Source organism: Callospermophilus lateralis, chromosome 11, assembly GCF_048772815.1.
Source record: "Callospermophilus lateralis isolate mCalLat2 chromosome 11, mCalLat2.hap1, whole genome shotgun sequence".
Lineage (NCBI taxonomy): Eukaryota > Metazoa > Chordata > Mammalia > Rodentia > Sciuridae > Callospermophilus > Callospermophilus lateralis.
Genome location: NC_135315.1, coordinates 5,498,457 through 5,519,079, shown reverse-complemented (window position 1 = coordinate 5,519,079; position 20,623 = coordinate 5,498,457). Strand labels below are relative to the sequence as shown.

The 20,623-nt window shown below is 50.3% G+C and overlaps 1 protein-coding gene across 5 annotated transcripts in view; it reads left to right on the top strand.

Moving 5' to 3' along the window:
• The window catches only part of Unk (unk zinc finger), a 39,593-nt gene extending 20,121 nt beyond the window's left edge, over positions 1 to 19,472 (top strand). For 2 of the 5 annotated variants that reach the window (XM_076871826.1, XM_076871829.1), the window contains exons 2-16: positions 2,202 to 2,411; positions 3,508 to 3,693; positions 3,805 to 3,935; positions 4,479 to 4,614; positions 5,188 to 5,305; positions 6,539 to 6,623; positions 9,823 to 9,965; positions 10,337 to 10,537; positions 11,109 to 11,174; positions 11,633 to 11,807; positions 12,681 to 12,782; positions 12,915 to 13,103; positions 16,319 to 16,500; positions 17,087 to 17,344; positions 18,035 to 19,472. In XM_076871826.1, coding sequence (XP_076727941.1) covers positions 2,202 to 2,411; positions 3,508 to 3,693; positions 3,805 to 3,935; positions 4,479 to 4,614; positions 5,188 to 5,305; positions 6,539 to 6,623; positions 9,823 to 9,965; positions 10,337 to 10,537; positions 11,109 to 11,174; positions 11,633 to 11,807; positions 12,681 to 12,782; positions 12,915 to 13,103; positions 16,319 to 16,500; positions 17,087 to 17,344; positions 18,035 to 18,190 — 2,338 coding nt within the window. In that variant the 3' untranslated portion in view covers positions 18,191 to 19,472. Of the gene's footprint in view, positions 1 to 2,201; positions 2,412 to 3,507; positions 3,694 to 3,804; positions 3,936 to 4,478; positions 4,615 to 5,187; positions 5,306 to 6,538; positions 6,624 to 9,822; positions 9,966 to 10,336; positions 10,538 to 11,108; positions 11,175 to 11,632; positions 11,808 to 12,680; positions 12,783 to 12,914; positions 13,104 to 14,108; positions 16,501 to 17,086; positions 17,345 to 18,034 lie in introns of those variants that run through there. The other 3 variants (XM_076871827.1, XM_076871828.1, XM_076871830.1) reach the window with 3 other exon arrangements.
• Positions 19,473 to 20,623: the final 1,151 nt, after the last annotated feature.

Below are 20,623 nucleotides of genomic sequence, written 5' to 3'. Positions count from 1 at the left end.
GTACTGTTTCCTTTGCCTAAAACACCTTTCCTGAATTCTTTTTATACACTAGCTCTGCTCTTTTCCTTACTCTTTCCCATTGCAGCCTGGGTCGAGAATCCTGCTTTTGAGTTCCCAAAGCACCCTAAACAAACTGCCCTCATAACTCTTTCCACACTTAATTGGTTTCACCTTTTACTTGAGTGCATGTTCCATAAAAATGTGAGCTTTCTAAAGGACAAGAACCTGCTCCTTATTGTCCTCCTTGCTTACCATTGTGCCTACACCCAGGAAGTGCCCATTAAATATGTGCTGAATGAATGGCAGGGCTTTGGAGTCTCCACTACCTCTTACTTTGCTATCTGTGTTCCTTAGGAGCATCAAACCCCTCTGCCTGCCCCCTGACACAGAAATAAGACACTTCACACTTGAAGACTGGGAAAAATTTCAGTACTTTTCATTAGTTTCAAAGAAAACCTATTGGACTAGGGTAGCTCAGTGGAATACTTTTTTTTTTTTTTTAATTGGAGATTGAACCTAGGTGCTCTTTTCTTCTGATCTACATTCCCAGTTTTTTTTTTCTTTTTAAATATTTTTAGTTGTTGATGGACCTTTATTTATTTATATGCAGAGCTGAGGATCAAACCCAGTGCCTCATACATGGCTAGACAAGCACTCTGCCACTTAGCTATACCCCCAGCCCCATCCTCAGTTCTTTTTATTTATTTTTTTATTTTTAAAGAGAGAGTGAGAGAGATAGAATTTTTAAATATTTATTTATTTATTTTAGTTTTTGTCGGACATAACGTCTTTGTTTGTATGTGGTGCTGAGGATCGAACCCGGGCCGCACACATGCCAGGCAAGCGCGCTACCACTTGAGCCACATCCTCAGCCCAAGTTCTTTTTATTTTTTGTTTTTAGACAGGGTCTTGCTAAATTGCTGAGGGTCTTGCTAAGTTGCTGAGGCTGGCCTCAAACTTGTGATCCTCCTGCCTCGGCCTCCTGAGTCATGGGATTGTTACAGGTTAATGCCATGGTGCCCAGCACAGAAAACTTACCTGATTAGTCCCAGTCCTGGACCTGCCCACCCTTCCCTTCCTTCTGGACAGAATAGTAAGGTCCCAAGGATCTGGACAAGAGTTGCTGTTTCATGCCCTCCAGATCCAGGCTCTGCTCAGAGCCCAAGCAGTAGATTCCTATGAGGCTGTTCTTCCTGCCACACTCCCTTCTGCACACATCCTCTGAGTCTTCTGCAACCATCTTCCTCACTGGCACCAAATGCCCTCTCTCAAGGCATTTAGACATGTGGCCTGTTGGACACGGGAGAATAAATAACAGGAACTACACTCATCACTCCCTCACAAGGCCCCCAGTCTAAGAAAAACCCAACCTGATCATAGGTAATGAACAAGAACACAGAAGAACAGTATTTTCTGTAAGTGGGTAAGTGGGTCTGGGGTCCTCCACTGGGTGGGTTGTGGGAGAGATTTGGTGGTGTCTTACACACTGGGCAGAGGAGAATTATATGAAATGCTAGGAACCCAGGTGGACAGACAGTCCATAAATCTCAAGGATGTACATGACCTCAGCTGCTGAAGGTCCTCCTTTGTCAGACTACTAGGGACAGGCCAGACTGAGAGAGAGGGTATTTAGAATGCCACCATGAGCTTTTTCCTAAACACCTACCCAGCCAATGCCAGTAAACATCTCTGGGACAGTAATCAGTAGTCCAGAGGGACATCTTCTGATCCGGGCTTTCAGTTCCAAAGCTGCCCTTCCCTATGTGCTTTTCTGCAGATTCTTCCCCTTAGTGCCTAAAACCAGCCTTGCTGGTGGAACAGGGGAGGCTTCCAGGAATTGGCAAATTGGTGTGGGCAGCAGGGACCTGCAGGAAGTGTGGAAGAGGCTGCCACAGTTCTCTTGTATAGCCCTTTCCTATGATTGGTGGCTCAACCTGGGAAACTTTGGGGAGGGCTCCCCAAGCTGCTACTCAGGATCACAGCCAAGGGCCCTGTGGCCTATGGTTCCTGCTTTTCAGGCTGACTCGGGACCTGAATGTTGGATCAGATCTAAACGTTGAAGTCCAACCTTAGCCTTGGGCCTCTTCTGGTGTGTGCTAATGGAACTGGCACCCCAGAGCAGGGCCCTCAGGGGACTCGGCTAACTTCTTTTGGGAAGCACTCTTTGCTTCCGGCCTGTTCCACATAGTCTCTCTCTACAGGTACCTGAAGGAGTTCCGTACGGAGCAGTGCCCACTCTTTGTGCAACACAAATGTACGCAGCATCGGCCCTACACCTGTTTCCACTGGCACTTCGTGAACCAGCGGCGCCGCCGGTCCATTCGCCGTCGTGACGGCACCTTCAACTATAGTCCTGACGTCTACTGCACCAAGTACGACGAGGCAACAGGCCTCTGTCCAGAGGGCGACGAGTGAGTGCCCAGCCTGTCCTCAGAGGAGCTCCAGATCTCATCAGTCAGCTGTCCTAAGACTAGGCCAGGCAGATTCTGTAACACCAGTCAGAGGCTGCTTTGGGAAGAAGTATCTGTACCCAGCCTGCCTTCTTGTATCTTAAACCTGGGCTCAGATTCTGCCATCCTGAGGGTATAGGGGATGGGGATCTTTCTGTTTTTCTTTTCCTACTTTACAGAAATCCAAAATAGGTCTATCTTCCATAGGCCTAAGGGGCCACATTTGAACCCAGGTGGCTCCCAGTGTCTTCTTTCATCCTCTCCTGCAGATCTTACAGACCTTCTCCCTATCCCTCCACCACCCACTACATCTTGCACAGTTCTCACCAGGGCTGGCAGTTTAGAGAGCCTCTCTAGTTCCCTGATTTGTTTACCCTAAACATTCCACGGATTTCTCTAAAGGAACAGTACACTGCTAGCCAGGCATGGTGGCACGTGATTGTACTCCAAGCCACTCAGGAAACTAAAACAGGAGGATCACAAGTTTGAAGCCAGCCTCAGCAACTTAGTGAGAGCTGGGGATGTAGTTCATTGGTAGAGCACCCTTGGGTTTGATCCCTCTTATTGAAAAAGAAAGATATTAGTAATGACAAATATATCCCCAAAGGGAATATTCACTGGCCGTGCCTTGTCGTGTCTCAACTTGCAGACTGATGGGAGGCACCAGGAGGATACAGCCTACCATACCATCCCTGCCTCAGTCTCTCTTTCTCACAAAGGTCGGAGGCTTGCTGTCCCTCTTCTGGGCCTATTGAAGCACTCAGGATGTGAGGGGCTGCCTCAAAGATTGATTACTTCTCTGAGATTCCCTAGTCTGGGCAGTGTTTGTTCTGCAGGCAGCTTAGGGATACCAGGTCTATTGGACCATCCAGGCCATAGCACTCAAGTGGTAGAGCCATGGTAGCAGGAGAGCTCATCATTGCCTTTCTCCTTGAGCAACTGTCATTGCCCCTGAGTCATGGGACAACATTTCAATGGTTGGGGGAAGGGTAGGGTCGAGGAAAGCAGCCCAGGCTGCAAAGGGCAAAGCTGAGTAACTTCTACTACTGTGTTCCAGGTGCCCATTCCTGCACAGGACCACAGGAGACACTGAGCGCAGGTACCACCTTCGTTACTATAAAACTGGAATCTGCATTCACGAGACTGACTCAAAAGGCAACTGCACCAAGAACGGCCTGCACTGTGCTTTTGCCCACGGGCCCCATGACCTCCGCTCCCCTGTCTATGACATCAGGTGGGCTAGGTACTGGTCTGGGATCTGGGTTCTGGTAGCTACTTGTGGTGACTGTAAAGAATGGATGGTACTGTTTCCTGCTCTCATGCCTCTTCCCAATCCTCTCCTTTCCTCTTCCAGGGAGCTCCAGGCCATGGAAGCCTTGCAGAATGGCCAGACCACAGTAGAGAGCAGCATAGAAGGCCAGTCTTCTGGGGCTGCAAGCCATGCAATGATAGAAAAAATCCTCAGTGAGGAGCCTCGCTGGCAAGGTATAGGCGCCACACAAGTGGCCATGCTCCCTCCAGCAAGACTTCTTCCCCCTCCCCTTTGCTGCCCATAGCTGCCCTAAGAGCTCAATTCACAATTACCTACTACCTTTTCCAACCAAAGCTACCACCTCTTCTGGGAACCACCCTGCCCTCTCATCCCTCATACCTGCAATTCAAAAGGCACTTATAGGGACTTTCCCAGATACACCGTGTTCCCAAGATACTTCAGGCTTTCATGCACATATGTAAGTACACGTGCATGTGTTCTCCACACTCAAGGGGAGCCCTTTAAGCTCTGTGAGTTGTGAGTGTCTCCAGTGAGGGGTAGTGTCCTGCTTAGCTAATTGGACTCTCAGCCTTGGCTTTGACCTCTTCAGCGTGCCCATGGCCTGTAAGGAGGTGCCTGCTCATACCTGTCATGGGAACCTCAGCTCCACTACCCTTTCCCAGTGGCTTCTCCTTTCCTTCCCTCCACTCGACTCCTCCTGTTCTTGGGTGTTCCAGCTCCACTCCCTGACCCCTGCCCTCTGGCCCCCTGTGCAGAGACCGCTTATGTGCTGGGGAACTATAAGACGGAGCCGTGCAAGAAGCCCCCGCGGCTGTGCCGCCAGGGCTATGCCTGTCCCTACTACCACAACAGCAAGGACCGGCGGCGGAGCCCCCGGAAGCACAAATACAGGTCCTTTGGCCCCAGGAGGCCAGCCACGGGAGGGAGGAGTGGCAGGGAAGGGATTATGGCTGAGGCTGCTACCACTGTGGCTCTCAGGAAGATGGGGAGGCCAGTCCTGGGGATTACAGGGTCATAGGACTCAGATTTAGGGGAGGGACTAATATGAATGGCTGAACAGTGGGAGCCTAGACCAGCTCTTGCATGAATAAAAACCCTGATCAGTTTGAGGCCCATCCATTTCTGGGCCTGCAGAGTGTGAGCTAGAGCAGGACCAGGCCACAGTATGGGAAGTGTGGTCATGGCTGTGGCATAATTCTCCTCAGGCTGGTGTGGGCTCAGCTCCTAGCCAAGGGGAGCATACAGGGCCCTCCTTGGTGATGCAGCCAGTCTGGGCTGGAGGATCAGCCTGGCTGTTGGCACTAGTGAGGCCTTCACTCTGCAGTTGGTCTTTTCCATTTCTGCACCTGCCCCTGTAAGGCAGGGATACCAGAGAGGGGCCCAGAGCAGGTATCCAAATGGCACCTTCTAGGCCCTGATCTCATCATCTTTTTCCTCCATCTGACCCTTCCTTTGTTGGACCAGGTCGTCTCCTTGTCCAAATGTCAAACATGGGGACGAGTGGGGAGATCCCGGCAAGTGTGAGAACGGAGATGCCTGCCAGTATTGCCATACCCGCACAGAGCAGCAGTTCCACCCGGAGGTGTGTCCTTAGGTTGGGAACTGAAGTCTTTTGAGGGACCATGGATTGTTAGCATATCCCTTCAGAAGCCAGGAAAGAGACAAAAGAGGGTGAAGGCAGCTGCTGGTACCAACCTGAAAGAGGGATCCTCAGGCAGAGTCTGCAAAAGCCTGACTCCTGAGCATGCTGCTTCTCTTGTTCTGAGCCCATCCACCTGTTACAGATTTCTACTTCAGTTTGTTTCTGAGGTTGCTTGACAGGGGGGATATGGGCTAAGTATGATGACCTAGCCATTCTGGGCTTTATGCCACTCATTGTGATTATAATCCAGTGACACTAGGATTTAAAAAATGAAAAAGCCCCTTCTAGCTGTCTTGCCCCACGTCAGAGCATAGGAGACAGCAACTCCCTAACATAGTTCCCCTGCCCACCTGGGCCTTGTCAGTGTTCCTATGTTTTTTTTTTTTTTTTTCCTTTTTTCCCTTAGATTTACTTTATTTATTTTTTTAAACTTTTTTGTAGTTATAGATGAACAGAATGCCTTTATTTTATGTGTAGATGGTGCTAAGGATCGAACCCAGCGCCTTGCACATGTCAGGCAAGTGCTCTGCCACTGTGCTACACCAGCCCTGTTCCTATGTCCTTTTTTTTTTTTTTTTTTTTTTTTAATGTTTTTTAGTTATATATGGGCACAATATCTTTATATTGTTTATTTATTTTTATGTGGTGCTGAGGATCGAATCCAGGGTCTCACCTGTGAGAGGCCAGTGCTCTACTGCTGAGCCACAACCCAGCCCTGTTCCTATGTCTTGTGCAACAAAGAGGCACATGCTGTCCCTGCCATTGGGTCCATGGAAGCCAGGACACCTTGAGAGAGACACTGAGACAGAGATGACCTCATGTTGCTGTAGACAGCAGAATGGGAGGTTAGAGCCAGTACAGACCACAACCCAGGGTACCCAGGCAGAGGGCACATTGGGAGTGGCTGTGTGCTGCTTCAGGTGTTGGCATACTTAAAAGCATAATCCTGGTCAAGATCAGGAGTGGAGCCAGTGCTTTCATGAGGCTGGATGGACCAAGGAGGACATTGGTGGCAGTGGGGGTGACAGAGGGCTGTATTTTCTAGGTGCAGGAGTCTGAGTAAGAGATTGGTGAAGAGAGGCCCAAGCTAGTCTATCCTATTCAAGGATGGGGAGCCTGCCTTTTACTCTTGGCTGAGTCTGACTGGTCTCTGCTCTGCTTTGTCTCTTCCAGATCTACAAATCCACCAAGTGCAATGACATGCAGCAGTCAGGGAGCTGTCCCCGAGGACCTTTCTGCGCCTTTGCTCATGTAGAACGTATGCTGTTCCCATTGCCCTGGACAGTACCCTCTCCTTCCTCCCCTCCTCTAACCCTCTGCTCAGGCTCAGGCAAAGGACCAGCACCTGGCAGCAGGCCATGCACAGGAGTCCTTATCTGCCAGCAGCAGGCCCTGTTCCCACCGAAAGTCCCATTACCTTGCCCTTCTGGAACTGGCCTTAAAACCTGGAACTTCTGGGCTGGGGATGTGGCTCAAGCGGTAGCGCGCTCGCCTGGCATGCGTGTGGCCTGGGTTCGATCCTCAGCACCACATACAAACAAAGATGTTGTGTCCGCCAATAACTAAAAAATAAATATTAAAAAATTAAAAAAAAAAAAAAAAAAACCTGGAACTTCCAAGGTCATGAGACAGAGACTATAGGAACCACCCCCTTGGTTGGTACTAGCAGTCCTATAAAAAATAAGGTACTATGTTTCCCGTATCCAAGTTGGCAGATTTCACCAGCCATCCCATGTCATTCATGACAGACATCATTAATGGAACTTGGACCTCTTCTCTACCGAAGAGGTGCTCAGTCCTGTAGAACAAAGCTACCCAATCTGAATATAATGTGGCCCTGTATGTCATTTTAAAGTTCTGAGTAACATACTAAGATATGTATGTTAGATACTAAGAAAACAGGTTAAATTGATTTTAACATTTTTAGGTAGCCTGACACAAAATGTTGCCTTTTAATAGGTAATCAATATAAAAAATGAATCAAGATATTTTACTTTTTGCCAAGTGTGGTGGTATATATGTGTAATCCCAGCCACTCTGGAGGCTAAGGAGAATTATAAATTCGAGGCCAGCCTCAGCAACTTTGAAAGACCCTGTCTTAAAATAAAAAGTTTAAAAGGACTGGGGATGTACCTCAGTGGTAAAGCACCCCTGGTGGGTTCAATCAAGAAATAAAAAAAAATTTTTTTTTACTAAGTCTTGGACTTCTGATTTTTATTCTATTTATTTTATTTTATTTTTATTTAATATTTTTTTTAGTTGCAGTTGGTCACAATACCTTTATTTATTTTTATATGGTGCTGAGGATTAAACCCAGCGCCTCGTACATGTGCTAGGTGAGTGCTCTACCACTGAGCCACAACCCTAGTGCCTTTTTATTTATTTATTTATTTATTTATTTATTTAAAAGAGAGAGAGAATTTTTAATATTTATTTTTTAGTTTTCAGGGGACACAACGTCTTTATTTGTATGTGGTGCTGAGGATAGATCCCGGTCCGCACCCATGCCAGGCGAGCACGCTACCACTCGAGCCACATCTCCAGACCCATGCGCCTTTTTATTTTTTAATTAATTAATTAATTTATTTTTAATATTTAGTTCTCAGCAGACACAACATCTTTGTACGTGGTGCTGAGGATTGAACCTGGGCCGCATGCATGCCAGGCGAGCGCGCTACCCCTTGAGCCACGTCCCCAGCCCTTAATTTTTTTTTTTTTTAATATTTATTTTAGTGTTGATGAACCTTTATTTTATTCATTTGTTTATATGTGGTGCTGAGAATTGAACCCAGTGCCTCACACATGAGGCAAGCACTCTACCACTGAGCCACAATCCCAGTCCCTCTTTTTAATATCTTTTCTAAATTATTGTTAAGTTATAGATGGAATGGCCACAATATCTTTATTTTGTTTATTTATTTGTATGTGGTGCTAAGGATCGAGCCCGGTGCCTCACATTTGAGGCAAGCACTCTGCTACTGAGCCACAACCCCAGCCCCTATTTATTTATGTTTTGGCCATATTAGAGATTAAACCCAAGGGTGCTCTATCACCATCTCCTGCTCTTTTTTTTTCTAACTGGGAATTGAACCCAGACATATTTTACCACTGAGATACATCTGCACCCATTTTTATTTTTATTTTTTTCAGATAGGGTCTCTTTAAGTTGCTGTAACTTGCTAAGTTGCTGTGGGCTGGCCTTAAACTTGCAATCCCCCTGCCTCAGCCTCCAGAGCTACTGGGATTTATGCACTACTGTGCCTGGCATCCTCTATTTATTTGTTTGTTTGTTTTGTTTTTGTAGATTGTCACATGTCTTTATTTTTATGTGGTGCTGAGGATCAAACCCAGGGCCCCACATGTTTGAGGCAAGCACTCCACCACCGAGCTACAACCCCAGCCCTCTTTTTTATTTTTTATTTTGAGACAGGGTCTCTCTGAGTTGTCCAGGCTGGCCTTTCTTGCCTCAGCCTACCAACTAGCACCTGATATATATTTTAATACTTGCAGTACATTTCAGATGCGACCAACCCATTTCAAGTGCTCAGTAGCTGTAGCTATAGGTGCCTTGTGGCTGTGTGTGGGACAGCACAGATACGTTTTACTCCAGGCCACCACTCCAGTCTCAGAGAGGAAGCAAGGGGTGACAGCCCTGTTAAGAGTGAAGAATATTGGGCTGGGATTGTGGCTCAGCGGTAGAGCACTCCTAGCACGGGCGGGACCCGGGTTCGATCCTCAACATCACATAAAAATAAAGGCATTGTGTTGTGTCCATCTACACCTAAAAATATTAAGAGTGAAGAATAAATCAAGGCCCTTGGGAGAGAGAAGCATATTTAGAGTACAGAGTTGGTCCCTATTGAGACTGCAACTGAGATACCACAGAGAGGGGCTGGGGATGTATAGAGCTCAGTGGTAGAGTGCCTGCTGAGCATGTATGAGACTCTGGCTTCCATCCCCAGGACTTAAAAAAAAATAATAATAATAAGTTTTTTCAGTGATAGAGTGCCTGCTAATCTATACCAAAGAGAAGTGCTGAATAGGAAGGATCACATCTCAATTCTTAGCTCTGTCACCTTGGTAGATTTAGCCCAGTTTCCTTATCTATAAAGTGGAGACATTAATAATCCTGTGTTTTGTGGTCACTATAGAGCTTCACAGTTAATGCAAAGTGCTGGCACCACATCTGGCACATAGCAAGTGCAGAAGACTCAGTCTCGATGAAAATGATATAGGAACCTTCTTCTTAGGTGCAGGGAGATGCAGAAGATAGCATGCGGGCTGGGGTTGAGGTTCAGTGGTGGAGTGCCTAGCATATGTGAGCCACTGGGTTCAATTCTCATCATAGCATATAAAAAAGTAAAGTCCATTGACAACTAAAAAAAATTATTAAAAAAAGAAGAAGATAGCATGGGACTGAGCTCAGTAGACTGCTGACCCCTGTCCTTCTTTTACAGAGCCACCCCTAAGTGACGACCTGCAGCCTTCCTCAGCTGTGTCCAGCCCCACCCAGCCAGGTCCCATCTTGTACATGCCATCTGCTGCTGGAGACTCGGTGCCTGTGAGCCCCTCCAGCCCGCATGCCCCCGACCTCAGCGCTGTACGTGCCTGTCCTGGGGAATGGGTGGGCACTGTGCCTGCCCAGGAGCTATTCCTGTTTCTCATGCTCCCCAAGCCTGTGCTTGGGAGGAAACCCTGACATTTGTCCTCTGGACAAATGGTTCTGCCTTTTCTGTCCCAGGCAGGGTCCTGTCAAAGTGGGGCAGCACAGCCTTGGTGCTGATTAGCTTGGATAGGGCTCCTCCCCTCCAAGTCCCCCATGAGGCTCAGGGTTTTTGAGTACTTATTGTTGCCCGTTGGCAGATGGAAATGGAACTGAGCCCCTTGCTGAAGACTGACTTTGAGGTGGGGATGAAGGGTGGACCATGTCCCCAGCCTGCATCATGCCCACCAGCTCCTCATCCTCTGCAGCTCCTCTGCAGGAGCAGCAGCCTGGGCAGCCCATCCAACCTGTGTGGCTCCCCACCGGGCCCTGGTAGGAAGCCATCAAACCTGGAGGGTCTCGTCTTTCCTGGGGAGGCTGGCCTAGCCCCTGGCAGCTACAAGAAAGCTCCTGGCTTTGAGAGGGAAGACCAGGTGGGAGCCGAGTACCTGAAAACTTTCAAATGCCAGGTAAGGGATAAGCAGGGTGACAGGATACTTAAGCCCAGTGAGCTTGGCCTTCTCCTGCCTGAGTTGAGGGAAACTTGGAGGAGAGGCCTGGCCACACTCTGGGAAGGATGCTTGGGAGGTAGGATTCTCTGACCTCAGCCTTTTCAGAACCAAGAAGAGTGAGTAATGTCGATTCCCAACCAAGGGCAGGAAGGCTTTAAAGGCTGTGCAGCTTCTCTAGGGCCACAGAGCTTGTCAGTAAAGGAGTAGGAATTCCATCAGAGCTCAGTCCTTTTCCTGCTATGGCAGGGCCTGAGGGTGGGACAGGGGTGGGTCTCTGACTGGACCTAGAAAGAAACCTGGGCTTATCTGGGTGGAGAGGGGCAGCTCCCAGCTTAGAATAATGAAAGGAATGTGTGTATTGGGGCGGGGGGGGGGGGGGGGGGGGGCTGTTAAAGGGATGCATGGCAAGTAACAGGAATCTGCCACCGCCACTTGCCCCTGGTGGTCATAGTGGGGTCAGGTGTACTCCTGGACTCTTGAGCTCCCTGCCACCACATTTACCTCCTGTTCCCTGACTTTTCTCTCTTAGACCAAACTGAAACCCCATACACTAGAGCCCAGGAGTCAAGAGCAGCCTCTGCTTCAGCCCAAACAGGTACAGAATTCTCAACCTCCATTTTCCCTTCTGGTACCTGCCATGGACAGAATAGGCCCAGAACGCTAGCAGGCTGCTGGGAGTGAGAACACCGCTGTCCCCACAAGCTAGGGTAGGAATAAGGTAGGCCCAGCCCCAAATTCAGAGAAGATGAGGCTCAGGTCTGGAGTCCCTCCCCTTCTAGACAGATCCATCCATCAGGTGGAATTTTAAGGGAGTGTAAACCTTACTATGCATGGCACCTATTCCTCCCCTGACTGGGGGCTTTGCAGCCTCCAGGCCACATTCTTCTACTTCCAGCCTCCTAACAAGCTGGGGGATACAACTTGCCTGAGCCTGGGGAGGCCAGCTAAGAGCTGGGAGGAGCCACTTCCCTGTGCCCCTGCTGGCCTGTCCTAGCCCCTGGCTATTGCCTCCATAGGCAGGCATCCCATTGCCTCTCCTCACTCTCGTTGCAGGACGTGCTGGGCATCCTCCCTGTGGGCAGCCCTCTGACCTCAAGCATCTCTTCCAGTATCACCTCCAGCCTGGCAGCCACACCCCCCAGCCCTGCAGGCACCAGCAGCGCCCCTGGCATGAATGCAAATGCTCTGCCCTTCTATCCCACCAGTGACACGGTAGAATCGGTCATAGGTAATTAGGTTGGGTCTGTTTGCAAGCCCAGTTCTAGGCCTGGAGTCAGAGACATAAGGTCTCTGAAGTGAGTTCAGATCAGCACACTAGTTACCTTATATATCTGGCTTGGCAGAGTCAGAGAAGGACACCTGGGCCCTTCAAGCTGAAGGGAAAATGAGTTCCAAATATATGCCCAAGACTTAGCTCTTGGAGCTTTTTCATGCAGCTAGAGATAGGCTTATCCTAAGACATGGATCATGCTATCCCTAATTATTCTTTTACTGGGTATCCTATGAAGTGAACTATGAGCACAACTGTCCTTAGAGTGACACCCTGGACTACGGTGTCACTCAGCATACACGGGTCCTGGGTTTCATCCCCAGCAGCAAGCAGTCATCCATCTGTGCTCCTTTCCTTCATCACTCATTTATAGGTGCCCACTTTTTGCCAGGTACCATGGCAAACACTGAGGAGACAGAGATGATGATGTGCTGTTCTCTGCCTCTAGGAGGGAAACTGTCCCCATCCTCCCTCCCAGGCCACTTCAGTAGTCGGTGTTGGCATTTGTTGATCACCTACTATGTACTGGCCACAAAGAGTCCAGAGACCTCTGAGCTCAGGGTGAGACACACATCCTGAAACATCATAAAGACATTCTCCATCAGAGGCAGGGACCCTGGATTGGGACTTGATTCCTCCATGAAATGTCAAAGAAGACTTCAGAAAGGAGGACACTGGGGCTGGACAGGGCAGGCATCGAGGGTCAGTGTTCCAGGAGATCCTGAGCAAAGGCACATGGCGGGCAGGATATGAGGAGGTCTGGGTCAGGTAGGGATTAGAGCCTGGACTGTGGCCCCTGAGAGGCCCACATCCTGGTCTCTCTGTCCCTAGAATCTGCCTTGGATGATCTGGACCTGAACGAGTTTGGGGTGGCTGCCCTGGAGAAGACTTTCGATAATAGCACAGTGCCCCACCCCAGCAGCATCACAATCGGTACTGGGCACTGGGTGGGCAGGGTGGCCAGGAGGATGCCTTGGTCCCAGCTAGCCCAGGCCACCTGCTCTGTGTGGCCCATATGGCTTGCCTGGCCCTCACCCAGCCCGCCCTTCGGGGCACCTCTTATAGGTGGCAGTTTGCTGCAGAGTTCTGCACCTGTGAATATCCCTGGCTCCCTGGGCAGCTCTACCTCCTTCCACTCTGCGTCCCCCTCTCCTCCTGTCAGCCTCTCTTCACATTTTCTACAGCAGCCCCAGGGTCACCTGAGCCAGTCAGAAAACACATTTTTGGGGACCTCAGCATCACATGGATCTTTAGGTAAGAGGGGACTAGGGCAAGAATTTTTAGAATGTGCTTTTGGCCACTCATTGCTTGGCACATCACCCAGGCTAGAGGTCAGAGAAGTGTTTTTTATTTGTTTTACTTTTTTAGGCCTTTTTTTGGGGTACTGGGGATTGAACTCAGGGGCTCTCAACCACTGAGCCACATCCCAGCCCTATATTGTATTTTTTTTTTTTTTTTTTTTTTACTTTTTTTAGTTGTAGATGGACACAGTATCTTTATTTAGTATTTTTTATGTGGTTCTGGGGATTGAACCCAGTGCCTCATGTTTGCTAGGCAAGTGCTCTACCACTGAACCATAACCCCGGCCCCCTATATTGTATTTTAAGTGTCTCACTGAGTTGCTTACTGGCTCACTTTTGCTGAGGCTGGCATTGACCTCGAGATTCTCCTGTCTCGGCCTCCAAGCTACTGGGATTGCAGGCATGCACCACTGCACCCGGCTCCCTTTTATTTATTTATTTATTTTTATTTGTTTGTTTTTTAGGTGGGCACATATTTTTATTTTTATTTTATTTTTATGTGGTGTTGAGGATCGAACCCAGTGCCCCGCGCATGCCAGGCAAGCGCGCTACCACTTGAACCACATCCCCAGCCCTATTTATTTATTTTTATGTAGCACTGAGGATTGAACCCCTAGTGCTTTACATGTGCTAAGCAAGAACTCTACCACTAAGCTACAACCCCCAGTCCCACAGCAGGGTCTTTAGACTGTAAGGCTCTACCACTCTATGATCCTGGGCAAGTGATTCAGCCTCTGCCTTAAAGAAGTACCAGGACAGGCTAGTGCAGCAAACAGTAGTGGTCTTGGAATCACCACGGCCAACGTCTAGCTTTCAGTGTGGTTTTGCCTGGTGAAAAACAAAAACAAATAAGGACGAGGGGTTTAGCTTAGTGGTGGAATGCTTGCCTAGTACTGATGAGTTCTGGCTTTGATCCCCAGTGTCACAGAGAAATAAATTAATCAGTTTTTTTCCCCAGTCACCCAGAGCTCCCAGAAGACATTCACACCAGGGTCACAGGAGACCAAGGGAGAATGTGGCACAGACCCACCCCAAGGTCAGGGTGCTCTTCTAGGCAAAGGTACAGGGAGCTCTAGAACTAGCCCAGTGGGCTATTTGCCCAGCCCAGCATTATTAAAATATTGGGCACTGGGGGCCCTCAAAGACCCTCCAGGTTCAGTGGCCAGGGTCTGGTCTCCTGTGGGGCTATAGGAATGTTCACTGAGGTAATGGGCATAAAACACTTAATCCCCAGCTTGGGTGCCTCTCAATGAGCAGCAGTAGCCTCTCCCACAGCCACTTCCCCAGCAGGTATTCCTTGGCCAGGACTGCCCTCTGAGGGTCAGGACCTTCTGTCAGTCAGAGAGCCCTTTGAAGTTCTAATTTGTAGCTCAGGAATATAAAAAACATTTGCCTCGTATTTACAAGGCCCTGGGTTCCGTTCCCAAAACCACAAAAAGGAAAAAAAATTCTGATCAGCTGTGGGGACTTCCTCTCATTCCAAGGATTTTCCTAGTACCTTCCCAGTTTGGAAGAGGTTATCTGGGGTGGATTATGTCCACCACCGTCTCATGTTTCTGATTTGCCCATGTTGCAGAGGCATCTTGATGTAGCCCTGCCTACTGGCCCACATTTGTTTTCACCAGTTTGGTCATACTGAGCAGTCAACACAGTGGTCTCTGGCACCAGGGCAGGAGGCAGAAGTGCAGACATTGGGATCCCAAAAGGGCCTTATGTGGACAGAGCAGTTGAGTACACTTTCTAAGGAAGTGGCTTCTCTCCAACAGAGTAAATGCCACCTACCCGAAAGGTGCAGGTAGGCTGGGCCAGTCATGTCAGTGCACTCATCCAGAGGACCCAGGTTCACAGACAGACAGTGCACATTGCAGAAGCTCCACAGGAAAACATCTTCTTATATCAATCATTTGTATTGCTCTGAGGACAGAATGTCTGAAATCTGGTTCTGGAACATCTTGGCTAGATTAGTGGGGAAGGATAATATGTGTGGGCTAAAGGAAGCCAGAGATGAAGATGAGTCTGCCAGGAAGCAAGGGGTGCCCTGGGGGCCAAAGAGCAGGGCAGGAGGTATTACTGTCCTACTGTTAGTTGAATGAGTGGGCTGAGAAGAGCAGACACCACTCACCATTTGTGTGATTTTTTTTTTTTTTTTTAAACTGGATTGAACCCAAGCGTACTCTACCACTGAACAGCAACATCCCCAGCACATTTTATTTATTTATTCATTCATTTATTTATGGGTACTGGGGATTGAACCTAGGGGCACTTAACCTGAACTACAAATTAGAACTTCAAAGGGCTCTCTGACTGATAGAAGGTTCTGACCCTCAGAGCCAAATCCTTTTTTTTGTGTGTGTGTGTTTTATTTAGAGACAGGGTCTTACTGAGTTTCTTAGGGTCTGGCTAAATTGCTGAGGCTGGCTTTGGACTGGAGATCCTCCTGCTTCAGCTTCCCAAGCTGCTGGGATTACAGGCATGTGCCACCACACCTGGCTCCATTTTTCTCTTTTTATGTTGAGGCAGGGTCTCGCTAAGTAGCTGAGGATGATCTTAAACTTGTGATACTCCTATCTCAGTCTCCCAAGTAGCTGGGACTAAGGGTGTGCACCACTACACCCAGATTTCTGAGATTCTTATAGCACATCCTGTCTCATTGTCCGCTGTAAAACAAGGAGGCCAAGGCTCCCTGGCTTCTCCTGCTCAAAGTCCTTTTATCACATAAGGTGCTGTCCAGTGGCTCTTCTCCCATATCTCTTCCTCCTGATCTTGTCATCCAGGACCCTCTCAGGCCTCACACTAGGTACAAGAAAGCTCTCTGAGCTCTAGCCCTTTAGATTTCTAGTGATGTCATCACTACCAGTTGTCACCAGTAGGGGCCTTCATAATGCCCTCCCTTGTAATACTTCCTGAGCCCCTAATCAGGCTAGTGATGGGACCCAAGGTATAGATGAAAACACTAAGACTCATAAGAAGAGCCATTAAGGAGCAGGAAGCACTGAGGTCTAAGTCTGTAACTCAGCCCAGGGCACCCTTACAGCCTATTGACCCGTGTTTGCAAAACACTCTGGCCTGACATGACTAGAGTCTCACATGCCCACCCAGTGTCCAACCAGCCCTAGAAACTCCCAGGCAGGGGTGGCCAGGCTGATGTTCCTCCCCTTCCTGGGGCAGGTCTGAATGGAATGAACAGCAGCATCTGGGAGCACTTTGCCTCTGGAAGTTTCTCCCCAGGGACTTCCCCTGCCTTCCTATCAGGGCCAGGGGCTGCTGAGCTGGCCCGGCTTCGGCAAGAGCTAGATGAAGCCAACGGGACCATCAAGCAATGGGAAGAGTCCTGGAAGCAGGCCAAGCAGGTACTAGCCCCACACTACCTGCCATCCCTAATGCCTAGTGGCATCCAGCCTAAGCCCAGCCTACCCAGAGCAGGCATGGGGGTTGGGGGAACCTGGGACCCAAAGAAGAGAAGAGAAACTTGTTGGCCCTCTCTCCCTGTGGAGGACTGACCCTGCCAGTTGGGTCACTGGGGTGGCTAGTGCCACAAGCCTGGATTTTCCTTTGAGAGCTGTTTGTGTCATCTAGCCGCAGAGCCACCTGCTCCTTCCTGGAAGACCCAACTCCCAGGGCTCCAGGGTCCTAGGTTCTGAGATAGGCTGTGGCTGGACAGAGGGCCTAACTGCCCTTGGGAATTCTGGCAGGGTGTGAGCCCTGCCATACTAGGCCCTGCCCATGGAAGGAGGGTCTCCTGCAGGTCCTGAAACCTCTCTCCTCTGCAGGCAGCGTCAGCCTCCTCCCTGCCCCCTCCCCAGACTGCAGGCCCAGCTTCCCAGCAGGCCCTACAGCCAGATTGGCCCACACAGGCTCCCAGAGATGCTCTCTGGGGGGGCAGGGGGGCAGGGGCAGGGGGCCATCGTGATGAGGCGCTGCGTGTTGGGCCCACAGGCTTGTGATGCCTGGAAGAAGGAGGCAGAGGAGGCCGGCGAGCGGGCCAGTGCGGCAGGTGCTGAATGCAAGCTGGCTCGGGAACAGCGGGATGCGCTGGAGGTGCAGGTGAAGAAGCTTCAGGAAGAGCTAGAGCGGCTGCATGCAGGGCCTGACCCCCAGGCCCTGCCCACCTTCCCTGACCTGGAGGCACTCTCGCTCTCTACTCTCTACTCCCTCCAGAAGCAGCTGCGGGCCCATCTGGAACAAGTGGACAAGGTCAGCCTTGGAGGTTAGGGAGCACTGGGTGCACACCATGGCTTCAGCCAGTGTTGGGACCCTTGATCCAGTCCAGCTGCTCCAGGGACAGCCAATCTTCTGAGAGCCTCTGTCCAGCACTAAGCCAGCATGGGCAGAAGTGCCCGTTCCTAGTATTCTTGACCTAAGCTGCATTCGTGTGCCTGGGCCCTGAGTGGCATCCTCTTGTAGCTCTCCGCATGTCAGCAGTGAGGGCTTTCCTGTCTGCATTGCTAGATGCCCTGTTGGGTCCCCATCAGCCATGTGCCCTTGTGGAAAGAGCTGGCAGTAGGTTTCAGAACCAGGCCCCTTGGCATGTCACGGTCCTCTCTAGGCTTCATTTTTCTCACTTAGGGGGCTAGGGGGCCTAGAGTCACTAAGAGATAAAGTGAGTCAAGAGGCATTAATGTCTGTCAGGAGAAGGCCTAAGGCACAGAGGCTGCAGCCCCAGCCTGTTCCCTGGCCCCAGTCAGATCCACTCAGAGTGGTGGGCAGAGTCTGAGCTGAGCAGCCCAAGCTCTCACCCTGTTCCTGCTTGCCAGCAGCGTCCTATAAGCACACTGTTGTGCTCTGGGCCTCAGTTTCCTCCTCCCACGGGGCAAGTGAGAGTCAAGGGAACTCCTTGCTTGACTTGGGACCAGGCTGGTGACCACAACCTCACTTTCCCTGCAGGCTGTGTTCCACATGCAGTCGGTGAAATGCCTTAAGTGTCAGGAGCAGACTCGGGCGGTGCTACCGTGCCAACACGCCGTGCTGTGCGAGCTGTGTGCCGAGGGCAGTGAATGCCCTGTCTGCCAACCCGGCAGGGCCCATACCCTCCAGTCGTGACCTTGCAGGCCTGGCCTGGCCTGGCCGGACCCAGATCTCTCACCTAGAACTCTTTAAAGTATATATATATATATGTATGTATGTATGTATGTATGTATGTATATGTATATGATTATGTACATGTATACATTTGTGTGTGTGCCGGTATGCGTGGTGGCCAGCGTATGCAGTGTCTGTGTGTATATCTGTACATAGATATAGACACACACTTTAAAACAGACTTACCAAGCACTTTTTAAAAGAAAAGACTATTTTGCAGTCCTCCCCTGCCCGCTCCCCACCCTTTCTGCTCAGAGACAAAGTCCCTCCTTCTCCCACTGGCCTTTTGGCAAAGAATCAGTTTGTCTTTTTTATGTAGGAACTAACTATTTTTAACTTCTTCTTGGGGCCTAAGTGGGGAATGGTGGGAAGCTGGAAGGGGATAAGGGGAAGGGAGAAGCCTTCAGGGCAGGCCCTGCTCACCCTGTCTCTCCAGGCCCCCCTGGGTGGGTGGACCTGGTTCCCAGATGTGAGGGCCTCAGGGAGGCCTGAGGGTGTGCTGGGGGTTGACGCCAGTCAAGCTCCTAGGTTTACCAAATGTGTATTTAGTCCTGGGGACCATGGCGAGGGCTGGCAGGCCAAAGCTACAGGGCCAGCCCCCTCCCAAGTTGGGCCCTTGAAGCCCCTTGAGGGGCAAGGCCCAGTTATGTCCCCCTCAGTTCTTCCCTCTTGGGCTCCCTGGAACAGCCTTCCTGGCCCCAGGGCCACCTGCCAGGCTGGCACTGCCCTCAGCTGTCCCTGCCCTGGCCCCTCTCTGGCGTGGCCTCTGTGCAGTTCGCCCCCTCCCTCTGGCAGCTAGCAGGGCAATTTTTGGGGAGGATTGCGGCCTGAGGACCAAGGGGGCGCAGGCCCTGCCCTCCTGGCAAGAGGGGCTCCGTATGCATTCCTTGGTGCTCTCCGAGTGCAGCTGACGTCCTGCCCATTCTAGGCAGACGCCCGTGTGCATGTGTGTGTGTGCTGTCCAGTGTATATTGTGTCTTAGCTTCGATTTTAAAAGTCGTTCTGTACAGAAAGAGATGCAGCGGGGGTGGGAGGGCAGAGTGGGCAGAGGGAAGTGACCTTGCTCCCAGCTCTGGGTGTTGGGTGGGCTCAAGAGGGTTGCAAAGGGTCTGCCCTGGCCCAGGCCCCCCTTGGGCTCAGCACGAAAGGGCTTTCAATGAATTAAGTGAAAACTTTTCTCCTTTTTTACAAAAATGCAAAAATCAACAAAGCAGATCTATTGGAAATAAAATATGAACTTGCAGTGGTACTTATTTACATGGGGGGTGTGGGTCCCTAAACACAGGCCTCCAAGCTTCGAGACAGGCAGGACCCCTGCCTCAGGCATGGAATGGCTTCCTCCCACATCCTTAGGTGTGGCAAAGCAGCTGCCAAGGCCTAGGGCATGTCCAGGCGCACAGAGTCCACCACAGCTTGAGTGCCCTGTGACACAGGCCTGCAGGGACCACCATGAAGGTGACCTTTTAGCCTTGAATACTGATAGCTCCCAGGCCATGCGACTGTTCTGTGTAGGTCTTTTCTCAGCTATGAGTGGTTTCTTTATTGTTGATGTTATCCAAAAGGCAGTAGACAATACTGTCCCTTTGGAATGGTTTGCATAACAGCATAAGTAGGGAATGGCACTGAGGAAGTACCCTGCCTCTTGCCTTCAGAGGGGCCCATGCTCTAGGCGCCAAATCTTTCTGCCCTGCTCCCCATCAGGCTGTGTGCTGGGGGTAAAGAAAATAGGGCAGGCTTCACATGACCTCAGAACTGCCCAGCTCCAGCTCTTCCATCAGCTTGTACTGATTTAGATGTTGAGGGACTTCATCTGGGTCACAGCTAAAATGACCACTGGACTCCCAGTGTACAAGGGGCCCCCTTTCTCTCAGCAGGGCTGCCCCTTATACTGTCCAGAGCAGCCACTCAGCTTCATGGTGCACCTGCCCCTCTCTTGGGCAGTGACCACCATAACTGATGGGCCTGATAAAATCTGCCAAAACCCACAGTTAAATTGTGCGTTTTAGCCACCTCAGCACCTGCTTGTGGCAGCTGTGCCCATACCCTGCTTTGAGGCATGGGGGCAGCTTTGAGGCTCCTGAGGGATGAGGAGGCCAGCTGACCTGAGTCTTTGGTGACCCTCTGGATGCCAACAGACAATCCTAAGAGGGCTGTGGATAATTTTTTAATTTTTATTTTTTTCTAAGAAAGTTTCTAGGTGATAGATACCTCCTGAAGGAAGAACCCTCAGCCGATGCAGTCACATTGTATTTTCTGCTGTCCATTGGTGCCAGCCCTGCTGCCTGCCAGCTCTCATTCCAGAGCCAAAGTCCTTGGGTCTCTCCAATAATGGCCACCACCACCCTTCCCCTGGGGCAGCTGGAGCCCCAGGGAGGCTCTGCTCACAGCCTGGGT